Source organism: Muntiacus reevesi, chromosome 3, assembly GCF_963930625.1.
Source record: "Muntiacus reevesi chromosome 3, mMunRee1.1, whole genome shotgun sequence".
Lineage (NCBI taxonomy): Eukaryota > Metazoa > Chordata > Mammalia > Artiodactyla > Cervidae > Muntiacus > Muntiacus reevesi.
Window position 1 is genome coordinate 77,809,959 of NC_089251.1, and position 15,219 is coordinate 77,825,177.

General features: G+C 43.4%; 1 protein-coding gene across 1 annotated transcript; it reads left to right on the forward strand.

Moving 5' to 3' along the window:
* The first annotated feature begins 2,272 nt into the window (after positions 1-2,272).
* COX7A2L (cytochrome c oxidase subunit 7A2 like) lies at positions 2,273-14,211 on the forward strand. The gene is made up of 3 exons (XM_065929375.1): positions 2,273-2,428; positions 11,952-12,083; positions 13,343-14,211. Exons 1-3 carry the CDS (start codon positions 2,357-2,359, stop codon positions 13,481-13,483), a joined length of 345 nt encoding a protein of 114 aa, XP_065785447.1. The 5' UTR covers positions 2,273-2,356; the 3' UTR covers positions 13,484-14,211.
* Positions 14,212-15,219: the final 1,008 nt, after the last annotated feature.

A 15,219-nucleotide genomic window follows, 5' to 3' on the forward strand; every position in this document is an offset into this window, starting at 1 on the left:
CATCCTAGCTCTGGAGTATTCACCCTGCATCTGCTTCTTCTCAGAGTGGAGTTATATCTACTTAACTATTGTGTGTGCGTGTTCAGTGGCATCTAACTCTTTGTGACCCCATGGACTGTAGCCTGTCATGCCCCTTTGTCCATAGGATTCTTCGAAAGGCAAGAATTCTGGAGTGGGTTGCCATGCCGTTGTCCAGGGAATCTTCCTAATCCATGGCTCGAACCTGAGTCTCCTGCATCTCCTGCATTGCAAGCAGGTTCTTTACTGCTGAGCCACTGGGAATGCCCCCTGCTTTATCTGTTATGTAGTGCTTAAGGTGTCTCAGCAGCTTACGCTGCCCGGGTGTCTCAGTGGTAAAGAATCTGCCTGCCAATGCAAGAGATGCAGGTTCGATCCCTGGATTGGGAAGATCCCCTGGAGAGGGAAATGGCAACCCGCTCCAGTATTCTTGCCTAGGAAAGAATAGGACAGAGGGGCCAGGTGGGCTACAGTCCATGAGGTCACAAAGAGTTGGACACGACTGAGTAACTGAGCAGCCACGGTGCTTAAGAGTACAGATTCTTGAGCCAGATGACTGGCTCTGCCACTCACTGATAGCTGACCTGGGCAAGTTATTTTCTGGGCCTAATTTTCCTGTCTAGTAAGATGGAGATGATAATGTTGCAGGAAGGGGGACCCCTTCCAGGGCCCGGAATTGGACTCTTGTCTAACACTCGGAAATGAATTGTCCGAGGAGACACATGTGCTGACAAAGCAAGAGATTTTATTGGGAAAGGGCACCCGGGTGGAGAGCAGGAGGGTAAGGGAACCAGGAGAACTGTTCTGCCACGTGGCTCACAGTCTGGGGTTTTATGGTGATGGGATTAGTTTCCAGGTTGTCTTTAGCTGGTCATTCTGACTCAATCCTTCCTGGTGGTGCACGCCTTGTTCAGCCAAGATGGATGCCAGAGAGAAGGATTCTGGGAGGTGGTCGGACATGCAGTGTCTCCTTTTGACTTTTCCCGAACTCCTCCAGTTGGTGGTGGCTTATTAGTTCCCTGTTCCTTACAGGACTTCCTGTCCTAAAACAACTCATGCAAATAGTTACTATGGTGCCTGGCCAGGGTGGGCGGCTTCAGTCAGTGTGCTTCCGCTAACAATAATAGCACCTGTATCTCATAGGATTGTTGTAAAGCTTAAATGAGTTTATTTATGGAAAACCTTATATACAGGTTAGCATCACCTGTCAGTTTGCCACATGCTTTCATGAGTGCACTATAAATGCACTTATAACACACTTGTGAAAACCTCTGGTTAGATGATAAAGCCAAGACAGGCTTTGTTTTATTCCAGGAGGCAGGAAACTATGAATTGTATACTCCTTTTATACACTACACTGCATGTAGTGGAGATTCTAAAGACATTTTAAAATTGAACTGAAGTGGATACTACCAGAACTGAAAGGGGTAGTCCTGTTCTTTCAGGCTCAAGCTCCAGATTTTGCAAATATTTAGGCCACCTCTCCTCCACTCCCCACCTCATTTATCTCCAAGGGCAGAGCCCAGGGAAAGGATGAATAATCAGTTCCCATAACGCTTAGGCAAGAGTAAAAATCAGTTCTGAGAACTGTGCAAAATTTATGTCCCTGTGCCTTAAGTTCATAGGAAATGTAGATGTCTTTCCTCTACATAAAGCTCAGGAGACTATCTTTATACATTGATATTATTGGGGCGAAACCCCAACAGCTTGCAGGAGGTGTTTCCAATTTTTCTTATTTGTTCCACACCGCTCCTAGATTGCCAGAGAAGCCTAGCTACGGGTGCATACTCCTGGGCCAACCGAGTGAGAGCCGGACGCTCCACGAGGTGACCTAGGTAGGGGAGGAGTTAAGATCAGTCCAGGTGGGGAACTGCCCGGAAGCATGGGCTCTCGGGGAGGGAAGGCGGGTACTCTTCCCGCCCCGCCCCTGCCGCCCTAGGCCCCGCCCCCGCCCCGCCCCGAGCCCGTCCCCTCAACCCTGACAGGTCCCTCAGCCTCCGGCTGGATCTCCGGGACGCTTGCGCAGTTCTTAGGGCGTCCTGGCACTGCCCGACTCTGTTTAAACGTGAGGGAAAGAAGGACGCTCGTACTTTCTGCACACCGTGCAACAGCGGCTTTCCGCCGTAGAGCTGGGTTTTGTCTTTTTGGCCCTGAGAACCCGGCTTTTTGTCCCCTTACGTGGCTTAAGAGGGCGCGTTTTCAGTGAGGCGGTCCCCGGGCAGCCCGCCTTTTGACGCAGGGTCCTTAGGCTGAGACTTCGGCCCACACCCGGGAAGGCGGGGTCCTTCTCTGGGGCAGTCGCGCGGGCAGTGGCTGCGGGAAGTCCAGACGGGGCGTCATGTATTATAAGTTCAGTGGCTTCACGCAGAAGTTGGCCGGAGCATGGGCTTCCGACGCCTATAGCCCTCAGGTAAGGGTAGTGCGGCGCCGGTTGGGACAGGAGAAGTAGCGGCCCGGGTCTCATGGTGCGCCTGGCAGTCCCGGCACCCGAGCCAGGCGAGGCTTCTGCCCGCGCTTCGGTTTTCTTGGCCCCTCATCTCTTCTCACCCACTTGCCGCAGCCATGGAGCTCCTAATTCTGTACCTGCTCCCCTGGCTAGCTGGTGTCTGGTGTGGCAGTTGTGCCTCGCACTCAGTAGGAGTCAAGGTGACTCCCGAGGTCGTTGCTTATGGGTCGTGGGGGTGGCTCGTGGGGCCAGAATGGGACCCGACAGAGGCCGAAGTTTGGCCCTGCCCTTTTAAAGGAGAACCAGCCTTTCAGGCGCCTCAGTGTTCCATTCCATTGTCACAGTCCTGCTGCAGCCTAAAACACAGGTTCATCCATTCAGCAGATTTGGGAGCTGGGGTGACGGCAACAACGGAAGCCATAAGGACAGGAGGGGCTGTGTGATCAGAATTAGGACATTTAATTAATTCACATGTTTGGGTGAGTCTTCGTAGTTACGTGCAAAGACGTGACATTTTCCTAGCTGTAAAGTGGTTGACTGTTGCTTTTGAATGGTTTGAAAACTATTGCGATTTCGCTCAGATTTTGCCCGAGCGAATTGAAGGGTTAGTCTCCAGCTTATAGTGTAGAGGTGAAGGACTTTTAGAGTCCCAGATTCTTAATTTAGGCTCAGGTCTTGGTTTAGCTGCTTTCATTTTATGACCTTGACCAAGTCAATTCATTGTGAGCTCAGTTTTCTCTAGAGCAGCTGTAATACACATTAAATGAGGTGTGTGTCAAGTGACTAGCAATCGTTGGCAGGTGGCTGTTACTGGATAAGCTGTTCTCTAGAAACTAGGTCTGAGATACCATCATTTTCATTCCTCATCCTCAGAGTAAGTAGGCAAGGGTTGATGAGATATGCATTTGGAAGACTGCATAGAACTGTAACGGCCCCAGGTGGGATGTAGAGAATGCTCTATCCTTACCTCCTCCTCATTCTGTGAAACACTGCAACTTGCTCAAGGGAGAGATGTTTAAGAATGACTTTAATCTAAGAATAGAAATGCTATTAATGGGGCTTCCCTGGTGGCTCAGCCCTGGAGAGTCTGTCTGCAATGTAGGTGACCCTGGTTGAATCCCTGGGTCAGGAAGATCTCCTGGAGAATGAAATGACAACCTGCTCCAGTATTCTTGCCTGGAAAATTCCACAGACAGAGGAGCCAGGCAGCCTGAAGTCCATGCGGTGCAAGAGTTGGACACCAATTAGCAACTAAACTGCCACAGGATAGGGAGGGCAAGAAAAAGGGCAAGTTTTTTTGGGTTGTCGGGTTGGGGAGTAAGAGTCCAGATTGAGCTCATGATAATATGTCGTGTCTGGTTGCAACTGGGTTTGTGAATATGAAGTTTAATAGATCTAGGTGTCTTTAGCTCGTAGGTGGTAGTAGAAGCTGTGGTGGGAGAGATCATCCAGGGAGCACATTAGGGAAGAACGATGGAGTTTTGATCAGATTGCAGAAACATGAGGGGTGAGTGGAGGAGGAAATTTTATCAAAAAAAACCAATTGGGGATTGGAAGGAATTGACAAAATGACTGGCTTTGAAGATTATAAGAAATAACCATTTCTATTCATATTGGCTTCTGTAAAGCAAGTACTCTTCTACTATAGAGATGTGTATTTTTCAGCAGGTGGATCTTAAAATGTTACAGTTTGAATTTTGACAAACACACTGTGTAACCCACACTTACAAACATATAACATTGCATCACTCCCAGGAAGTTCCTTTTTATTCTTGCCCTGTCATTCCATGTCCATCTTCCTATTCTTTTTTATATCACTAGATATAGATAGTTTTGCCTGTTTTTGAATTTCATATAAATGGAACCACACAGTACTGTTTTGTATAAGCCTCTAGTTTATCAGTATTTTTGAAGTCCATTCATGTTACATGTATTCCTTTTATTGCAGTACAGAATTTCATTGTATGAATATATCACAGTTGATATTTTCCATTGGATGTAGAATTTCTTTTAATAGAGTTTTAGCATAATTTAGATTTTGTTGTTGTTGTTTTTTAGTCGCTAAGTTGTGTCTGACTCTTTGCCACCTCATGAACCAGGCTTCCCTGTCCTTCACTATTCTCTAGGAGTTTGCTTAAACTCATGTCCATTGAATCGGTGATACCATCCAACTATCTTATCCTCTCGCCCTCTTCTCCTGCCCTCAGTCTTCCCTAGCATCAGGGTCTTTTCCAATGAGTCGGTTCTTTGCATCAGGTGGCATTGTATTGGAGCTTCAGCTTCACCACCAGTCCTTCCAATGAATATTCAGGGTTGGTTTCCTTTAGGATTGACAGGTTTGATCTCCTTGCTGTTCACAAGACTCTCTTACCTAGTAAGAAAAAGTGAAATTTTAAACTAAAACTGACAATCCTGAAATTAAATTAGCACTTTGAGCAGATATTACCCTAAGATGCATTTTGGTACAGATAAGGACTTCAGAGTTCTAGCATTACTTGAATTGGTGTTTCTCTTGAAAATTTGAACTTCTTAGTTTCTTAAGGATTTCTTAAGTTATGTTGAAAGAAACAATATTGTGAGGGTTTATATGAATTGTAGACTTCAGAGTGATTGTTACAGATATCCCCAAACCTGAGTATTCTGACTTTGGTTATTAGGAGTACTTCAATTTTTCCTTTCTTGAAAACACTTAAGGTGTAAAATTTTGTAAATGTAAGTTGATGTTTGTAATTTTCAGTGTTATGTAAAGTGAATAATATGCATTGAGTAACCTAATAATGGAAAAGCTAGTTCTCTAACAAAAGTACAGGTAGATTTTTAAGTCAACATGATGGCAAGTGATTGTGGGGAGGGTATTTTCCAGTGGTTGAGTGAAAAGCCTTTTCCCTACTTCTCTGTGTCCTGTGTCAAAAATAGAGGCCAATAAGCATTTGGAAAGATATGCTTTTAACATCATAAGTCATTAGGGAAATGAAAATCAAAACCACAAGGAGATTCCTCTTCACACCTGCTTTAAAAGAAAAAAAAAAAAAAGCAGAATGTGAGAATGTGAAGAAACTGGAACCCTACTACACTGTGATGGGGATGTACAATTGTACAGCCTCTTTGGAAAACAGTTTGGCATTTTCTAAAACAGTGAAGTGTAATTTTACCATATGATCCAGCAGTTCTTCTCATTAAGATGGTAGGATATTCTAGGTTAAGGGAATTGCGAGAATGAAGGGGAAGAGGGGGGCTGCAAGGGAATCATTGGGTAGGTCATTTTGGCTGTTCTGGATGGAGGTAGATCATGATGGAAGGACTTTTGTGAGACATGAATAGGAATTTACAAAGCAACGGATGCGGAAAGTTGTGGTTGAGTCTTGTCCAGAGGTTGAAACAAGGGCATGCGTCTTCCTTTTAGTTTCACGTAAGGTTGATGATGATGGAGTGTGTATCATGATCAGAGCTGTGTTTGAAAAGATACTCTGATTGGGAGAGACCAGTGCCAGGGATGCCTGTTACAGAAGAGTTCGGGGTCTTCTCAGTAAGAGTAGAGGGAGAATCAGAGGTCTGGAGGATGAGTACTTAGCACCCGCTGAAGGAGATTTTGGAAATGAGGAAGGAGGACTTCAGGATGACTGGGTAATGGAAGAATGGCGGTGCTTTCCACAGAAACAGGGATGTTTCTGTGAGAAACAGCTGGGTGAATTTTGAACACTGAGTGTGAAGTCTCCAGGAAATGGTGGTGATACCTAGCTGGCAATTAGAAATGAAGGACTCGATCACTGTGGATTGAAACTTGTTTGTGGTCCTAAATCAGAATGAAAGCACTCCTGTTTCTATCATTTAAAAATTAAAACATTTTTGGAATACTTCTCTTATTTCTCCACCTTCTTCCTCTTCTTCAAGCCTAAAAGATAAAAGGAAAACTTTGGGCCAGTCAGTTTTGAGGTGAAAAAAATCATACTTACTTTTTAAAAGTAAAAATTTGGAGCAGCTAAAATAGACTAGGAAGAACTCAACTACGAAACGTGGTAACAGGTGAATGGCTCTTCATCAGTTTTAGAAGTAGTGATTGTGTAAATAGCTAAGAGATTCGATACTAAGCAAAAGCTGTGATTTCTACTTGGTCACCAGTCCGCTTATTTTAAGAACAGCTTTCAGTTTTCTTGTTGCTCTGGTCTGTGTGGGAGGCTCTACCATCAAGTGCTAGTTTTCATGACTTTGGTTCTGAAACACGCAAGTTTACATTGCATTGAAACTTCAGGCTTCCTTGGTTTATTAGTACATTCAACAAATATTTACTAAATGTGCTCTGTGCCAGTTGCTTTTCTCAGTCTTGGGAAGTAAGAAAAGTGAACAAAATATGCCTAAATCCTGCCCTCATGGGGCTTCCATTGCAGTAGGGAGAGTGATAGTGTGTTAGATGGTCATAGTGCTCTGGAGAAAAATAAGGCAGGGAAGGGGAGAGATGGAGCGGGACATGCAGTGTTTAAAACGGTGGTAAGGGGAGGTCTCACTGAGAAGGCGACATGAGGTGAGGGTGCATGCCATGTAATCACCTGGAGAGAGCATTCTAGGCAGAGGGAACATGCCTGGGGCTTGGGAGGCGTAAAGGGCTTTTCCGGAATTCTGGGGAGGAGACGAGGGTGGTGTAAAGTGGGGGATGGTGAGGGGTGCATCTCATGGGGTTCTGAATGTCCTTTTAAGCACATTGAGCTTTTCTCAGGGGGATTGGAGGCCTTTGGGAGGGTTTGAGTTAAGTAGTGACAACCTCTGTTTTAACACAATTATTGGTTGCTACATTAAGAGTGGACTGCAAGGCAGGAAAGATGGAATGGAAGCAGGATGAGCACTGAGGAGGCTGTTGTAAAAATCTAGGACTTTGGACCAGGATGTGGATTGGTGAAGATAGGTGAGAAGTGGTCAGGTTCTAAATATAATTTGAGTGCAGAACCAAAAGTATTTTCAAACATGTGAGTGAATGGTGTGAAGAACAGTTTCAAGGTTTTTGGCCCAAGTACTGGAAGGATGGTGGTGTCATTTATTGAGATGAGGAGGGGCGTATAGGAGGCTCATAATTCTTCTAGGCTGGGGCAGCCATAGCCCTGCAAGAGACGTAGGTGAAGGGATTTGCTGTAGGTCCCTTCCTGTAAATACAGCTTCCTGGTCTGCTCTTGAGAAGCCTAGTGCTAGTCTTACAAGCTGCCTTGAAATACTGGAAACATGACTGCCCTTCAGTTGTTGGGAGGTTTAATGATGGGTAGGGTGAAGTACTTACCATTCTTTTTGCCTTTGGGGCCAAGACAGCTTATTATTGATAGTATGGTTTAATGAACATGTGTAGGTTTGAACCTCATCTTACTTACAGTGTTTCTGAGCTTTGTTTTAATCATCTACTATTTGGGCTGATAATACTTAATTTATAGGGTTGATGTGAAGAGTAAATTTAGTTGTAAAGATTGTGTAAGAACCTGAAAAGGCACTTATTACAAGTGAGAAAAGCAGAATGTGGGGTTTTGCACTGTGACTATAAAGATTAAAATATGCTTATGAAAAACAGATTGGAGGAGAATATACATTTCACAGTAAAATTTCAAGCCATTTTGAAAGTTGCTTGGCATGCTGCTGCTGCTAAGTCGCTTCAGTCGTGTCCGACTCTGTGTGATCCCATAGACGGCAGCCCATAGACTCCTCCGTCCCTGGGATTCTCCAGGTAAGAACACTGGAGTGGGGTGCCATTGCCTTCTCCAGTGCAGGAAAGTGAAAAGTGAAAGTGAGGTCGCTCAGTGACTCTTAGCGACCCCGTGGACTGCAGCCCAGCAGGCTCCCCCGTCCCTGGGGCTCTCCAGGCAAGAGGACTGGAGCAGCTGCCATCGCCTTCTCTGTGCTTGGTGTGAAGTGTTTTAAAATTTTTGCAATTCGAGAGGAAGTGATCATTAGGAGAAAATACAGAGAGTTCGCAGAATGGTAAAGGAACGTCTCATCTCTAGCTTAAAGAGAGATCTTTTCTATAGCCTTGTTATCTCAGTAGTTGGAACTCCTGTTCCTGTCTCTGACTCCTGAGTCTGAGTGTGTTATAGGCCAGATGTAGACCAACAGCAAGCAGACTTTCTCTTTAAGCGCTGTTTTTGAGCAGTAGTTGACGGGAGGTAGCAGGGGCAGGTAGTACTTAAATGCCAGGGCTTTGGGCTTGAGTCTCCACACTTGGGCCTTTTTTTTTTTAATTTATTTATTTTGGCTGTGCTGGCTCTTCACTGTTGCTCGGGCTTTTCTCTAGTTGCGGTGAGTGGGCTACTCTCCAGTTCTAGTGTGCGGCTTCTCACTGCGGTGCCTTCTATTGTGGCGCACAGGCTCTAGGGTGTGTGGGCTTCCTTGGTGTGGCTCCTGGGTGTGGAGCACAGGCTTCAGTAGCTGTGGCGCACGGCTAGTTGCTCCTAGGCGTGAGGGATCTTCCCAGACCAGGGATCAAACCCACGTCTCCTGCATTGGCAGGCAGATTCTTTATCACTGAGTCACCAGGGAAGCCCTAGGTCTGTGTTTCTGTTATGTGTTCTCAGGCAAGTTACCCTTTTTGATCCAGTTTTCTCCTCTGTAAAAAGGGAAAGGTAACGTCTTACTAAGATTGCTGTCAGGATTAAATGGAATTATGCATATGAAATTCTTAATGTGATGCTGGGCACGTAACAGGAGCTTAGTAGATATTAGCTGTTATTATTCCGTAACATTAATATCTGTAATGGCAGAGGTTGTGTCTTATTCATTATGTATTTTCATTATATAGTAAGTCCTCAGTAAAATATGTTGGATGAGTGAAAGCAGGACAGAAAAAAAGGCCATGATTCATTCCCATTCATGGGATCCTGTCAGAAGAATTAGAAGCCAAGTTTACTTTAATACCTTTCTGTTGCTCTGTTGAGCCCAGTGCTTGCCTGGTGAAAGTAATGCTGTGATTTTTAGGTCTCTTGTTAATTATAGATAAAGTTAGAATTTTTTTTTTTTTTGAAGAGGTTAAGAAAAGTCTGACAACTCTGTTAATTTGAGCAAAAGATTTCCTTTTTCATCTGTGAAATGGAAGGGCTGAACTTGAACTTTGCTTTCTAACTTTAAGATTTTATTTTTCTGAGTTAGAATTTAATATGAAAGGGTTAAAAAAAGAAGTTCTTTAATGTGACCCTTAAGTTCCTTAATATCATCTGCAGGTTATTTTAGAGAATCATTTATCTGCCACTGTAGGTTTATTCCATCAGATAGAAACCCAGAGTTACCCTTAGGTTCCTTTTTAAAAAAACAGTTTTCTTGAGATATAATCCACATATCATACATTCACTCATTTTAAAGTGTACAATTAAATGGTTTTAGTGTATTCACAGAGAACATGCAATCATTACCCTGTTAATTTTAGAGCATATTTTATCACCTTAGAAAGAAAGCTATATCAGCCATCACCAGCCTCTTCCTTAGCACCCTCCCTCCCATCCCTAGTTCAGTTCAGTTCAGTTCAGTCAGTCGTGTCCGACTCTCTGCGACCCCATGAATCACAGCACGCCAGGCCTCCCTGTCCATCACCAACTCCCGGAGTTTACTCAAACTCATGCCCATCGAGTTGGTGATGCCATCCAGCCATCTTATCCTCTGTCACCCCCTTCTCCTCCTGCCCCCAATCCCTCCCAGCATCAGGGTCTTTTCCAATGAGTCAGCTCTTCACATGAGGTGGCCAAAGTACTGGAGTTTCAGCTTCAGCATCAGTCCTTCCAGTGCGCGCCCAGGACTGATCTCCTTCAGGATGGACTGGTTGGATCTTCTTGCAGTCCAAGGGACTCTCAAGAGTCTTCTCCAACAACACAGTTCAAAAGTATCAATTTTTCGGCGTTCAGCTTTCTTCACAGTCCAACTCTCACATCCATACATGACCACTGGAAAAACCATAGCCTTGACCAGACGGACCTTTGTTGGCAAAGTAATGTCTCTGCTCTTTAATATGCTATCTAGGTTGGTCATAACTTTCCTTCCAAGGAGTAAGCGTCTTTTAATTTCATGGCTGCAGTCACCATCCACAGTGATTTTGGAGCCCAGAAAAATGAAGTCTGACACTGTTTCCACTGTCTCCCCATCTATTTCCCATGAGGTGATGGGACCAGATGCCATGATCTTAGTTTTCTGAATGTTAAGCTTTAAGCCAACTTTATCACTCTCCTCTTTTACTTTCATCAATCCCTAAGTAACCACTAATTTACTGTCTCTGTAAATATCCCTATTCAGGACTTTCGTATGAATGGGATCATAAAATCTGTGATCCTTTGTGACTGATTACTTCTCCTCAGTGTACTGTGTTTAAGGTTTATCCATATGGCAGCGTGTATCAGTACTTCATTTCTCTCTTCATTTTTATCAGTAAGACTGTGTGTTCTTCCTTTATCCGTTCATGTGGCTGGGGGAGCGGTTGCCCCCTCACGTCTCATTCAGCTTACGTTTATTGACTACTGCTGTGTGCCAGACACCTCCTTAGGTGTGTACTGCTTCACGCAGTCCACTCTGCATTTGTCATCAGCATGTCACACATGAGAACACCGGGGTTTTCTGTTTTATTTTTACTATATGTATGTGTGTGTGTGTGTGTGTATTTTAAAGATTTATTTATTTATTTTTGGCTACGCTGGGTCTCCCTTGCTGCGTGGGCTTTCTCTAGTGTGGCAAGTGGGGCTACTCTTGGTTGCGGTGTGTGGGCTTATTGCGATGGCTTCTCTCGTGGAGCACAGGCTCTAGGCACGCGGGCTTCAGTGGTTGTGGCTCTGGGGCTCTAGAGGGCAGGCCCAGTGGTTGTGGTACGCCGGCTTAGTTGCTCCATGGCGTGTGGAATCTTCCCAGGTCAGGGATTGAACCCATGTCCCTTGCATTGCAAGGCAATTTCTTAACCACTGGATCACCAGAGAAGCCCCGAGATATGTTTTATAACTTATGGATTATTAATGCCAGAAAGTTCAGTTACTCTAATTGTTTTGCTTCCTGGTCCTGAAAGACAGCTCTCTTCCCCTTACAAGCTCTTCCAAATTGAGATATTTCTTTACCGTGTGTCTGCAAAGTTTCTGAAGTCCACTTCAGGGATCGAGATATTGGTACACCTACTCACTCAGAGGAGAAAAGGAACAGCGAGGTCTCTTTTGAAATTTAACTCAAAGTTTATCCAGATTGTAACTGTTTTACTGGTTGGATGAGAAGACAGACACGATGGGTATATCTGGATGCCCAGATTGGGCCTTCGTTGTGGTTTGCTTCCCTACCATCCCCTTCCTCTACCTTCACAGACAAGAGAGTTCTTGACTGTATTTGCTCTAGGAAAGTGGGCCAGGGTGTTCTGTTCCAAGTGTAAGGACTTTAAATGCTATATGACGTGGAGATGGAGATACTTTCCTTTTCGCCCTGCTCCAGACAGCCTGTTCGTGGAAAGGTTTGTCCACAGGCCCAGATACACTTTAAACTTGACCAATTTCCTTTTTTCCTGCAGGGATTAAGGCCTGTTGTTTCCACAGAAGCACCGCCTATCATATTTGCCACACCAACTAAACTGAGCTCCAGTTCTATTGCATATGATTATGCTGGGAAAAACACGGTTCCAGAGCTGCAGAAGTTTTTCCAGGTCAGAGAAGACACTCTTACGAACAGTGAAGGCTGTGAAATGAATGGCCTTAAAAACCCCTTTGAAACTGAGTCTTAGTCTAATTTGCTACTCACTCGTCTGCTTTTCCTTAAATAAAATTCTCTGTATTTTAGTTTGAGCCATTAACTGGTAGAACTTTGTGTAGAAAGAAACTGATAAAAGAAGGGAGGATGAGTAACTTTCTCATCAGTATTTAAGGGTGTACAGATTTTTAAATTGCATATGTAGCTGTTGATCATCCACTGGATGGAGGAAGCAATAGCATATATAATATATAATAGCACTGTGAATTATTCAGTATATCTTTGGCTTTGTGACACATGCAGTGACTTTAGGCAATGTTTTCTTTTAATTGTTTTTTGCTTGGTTGATACTAAAATTCACCGAACTGTTGGTAGAAGTGGAGAAGTCTCTTGGTTTTGCTGGTTAGCAGAGAGAAGCTAGGATTGGATTTTAAAATATTATTAATGTTAATCTACATACATTTAATTGAGAGGTCAGTGACTCGACTGTATTTCAGGCATTGTGGGAGTGGCAGTAGCTGTTACTGCTGTCACCGGAAGGTAGCTTCCTCTTCCTCAAAAATATGTCCAGATTTAGGACCAGCTTGAGAACTTTTGATCATTTTATTCTTTTTTTATCTGAGAAGTAAGACTTGGGCATTTGGGGTCTTGAGTTGGGGTGGGGAGGGGTTTTTGAGACTATGCAAAACAATGGATTAAATATTTTATGGAGTTTTGTTATTAAATAGGGGTTTAGCAGTTTTACAGAGGGAAGGCAGTTGAATACAAAATGGCCTTGAACCGGTTAATTGACCAGGTGTGCTCAGACTGCATCCACTAATGATCAGAAGTCAGATTAAATGTATAGCATTTCTTATGCTTACAAGTCTTTAATTAGCTGCTGATTACCTTTGCCTTAAAAAAAAGTCACCAGTCCCCGTTTTGTAATTAAGCAATATGTGATAAATTCCTTAGAAATTTGGAATTTGTTGCATGCTTGTTTCTGAGACTGCATTTTGGAGAATGATTTTGACTTACAGACTGCATTTGACTTCAGCTGCATTTGTTAAGAAAATATACCAAGTGTTATTGTTCTCATTCTAGTAGATTTGGGCTTTTTGCACTGCAGCGGGTTGGTGGGTTAATTATAAAGTAGAGGCCTTTGTCCTATACTAGCCTAAATTGTGAAAATCTTTCTTCTTATCAACTATGTCCTTGATAATCCTCTCTTTCTAGAAATCTGACGGTGTGCCTGTCCACCTGAAACGAGGCCTGCCTGACCAAATGCTGTACCGGACCACCATGGCGCTGACAGTGGGAGGGACCATCTACTGCCTGATCGCCCTTTACATGGCCTCACGGCCCAGAAACAAATGAATCAGGCTGCAGAGGGCTGGTTTGCCTGTTGGCACAAATCCTTTGAATTTTCATTTTTCATTATTTCTGTAATTTTTTTGTTTTTTACTTGAATGTCCCACTTAACATTCTTAAAGAAGAGCAGAAAGATATTAAGACAATATTTTGGTTTGTTATGAAAATGCACGTGGCCTGCCAGAGCTCATTCAGCAGTTAAAACTGTTGTTTAAAGGAACGATGTCGCTCCCTGCATTTGGGCTCCTAATTTCCCTGGAGCTCCTGATGAAGGCTGCACACGGGCTCATTAGCGGCCATGTGTGCTGAGGTCCCTGGGGACTTTTGGTGGCGTACTGAACACGGGGTGGGGCAGCCTGTCTGGATTAGGATGTGACTGAGGAAGGAAGATAGCTCAGGCCTGGCACATGAACATGTTAGCCACCTCGGGGACTTTTCTGTCTTGCAGTTCAATGTTAATAGGAACTATTTGCAGCCTGCTTCCATTCGTCGGGCAGTTTGTTTCAAAGGGTTATTTGCGTCATCTCAGATCTTCAGTGAAATTTTATGTGTAGTTATGTATTTATTCCACCATGGGAACAGAGAACACCTGTTTAGTGTTGCACTTTAGACCAATGTCTGTTTTATTAACACAGCTGTGACACAGATTCTCCTTTACCTTTTAAAAATGTTATGGCTTTGAATTATGATTTATTTTAATTGTGGAATAAATACATGAATGAAAAAAATCTCAAGTTTGAAGTCCTTTTGAATAAGTTTTCAGAGTGCTTTCAGAAAAACATCAGAGGCATCTTATAGCTGAGTCTAATTTCTTTCTTTTTAATTAGACACCAGATAATCTTTACAAAATGGTTCCTCAAAGTCAAGTAACAGGAGGCAAATGGCATGTTGATGATTACCATATGGTTCCTTACAAGAAGCCGCCTGACTCTTCTGAAATGTGCGTGTAACACACAGTTCATTTAGACAGTGATTTCCTGTGCTGCCACAATGGGTAGACTTCACATGCTCTATATTAATGCTGGAAAAGGCGGAATTTTATTACTATAAAGTCGTGGTCTGTCTTTTGCCATAGCAAAGAACAGTGACCTCTTACCGAAGATAAAATGCGGCTTATGAAAACACTCAATATTATTCTCACAGGCTAGGAACCTCTTATTTGTCTATACAAGTCTAAACTTCCCTGATATTTCCTTGAAGTTTCTATTTTGAAATATTTCAGACTACAGAAAGATTGTAAGAATGATACAATAGACACTTGTCTGTACACATCTTCACTTAGATCAACAGTTATCAATATATTGTCCCCTTTGCTTTTTCTTGCTCTCTCAAACACAGGCACACACATATTTGGTTTTTGCTGAATCATTTAAGATAAAGCTATGGAATTGTAATTCAGCCATAAATACTTTAGACAGTATCTCCTAAGAATGAGGACATTTCGTTATCATGTCCCTTTAGTCTCCTTTTATGCAGAACAATCCTCACTGTCCTTCATGATATTGACCACTTTGAAGAGTCCAGGGCAGTATTTTGTACAGCATCCTTCAATTTGGACTTATCTTACTGTCTCCTCATGATTGCATTCAGGCTAAGCAGTTTTGTCAGGAATTTTTCCTATATGGTGTGATGTCATTGTATCAAGTGGTGCTTGATACCAGTTTGTCTCATTATTGGAGATTTGAAGTTGGCTAACTTAATTAGGACTTCCCTGGTGGCTCAGACGGTAAGGAATCTGCCTG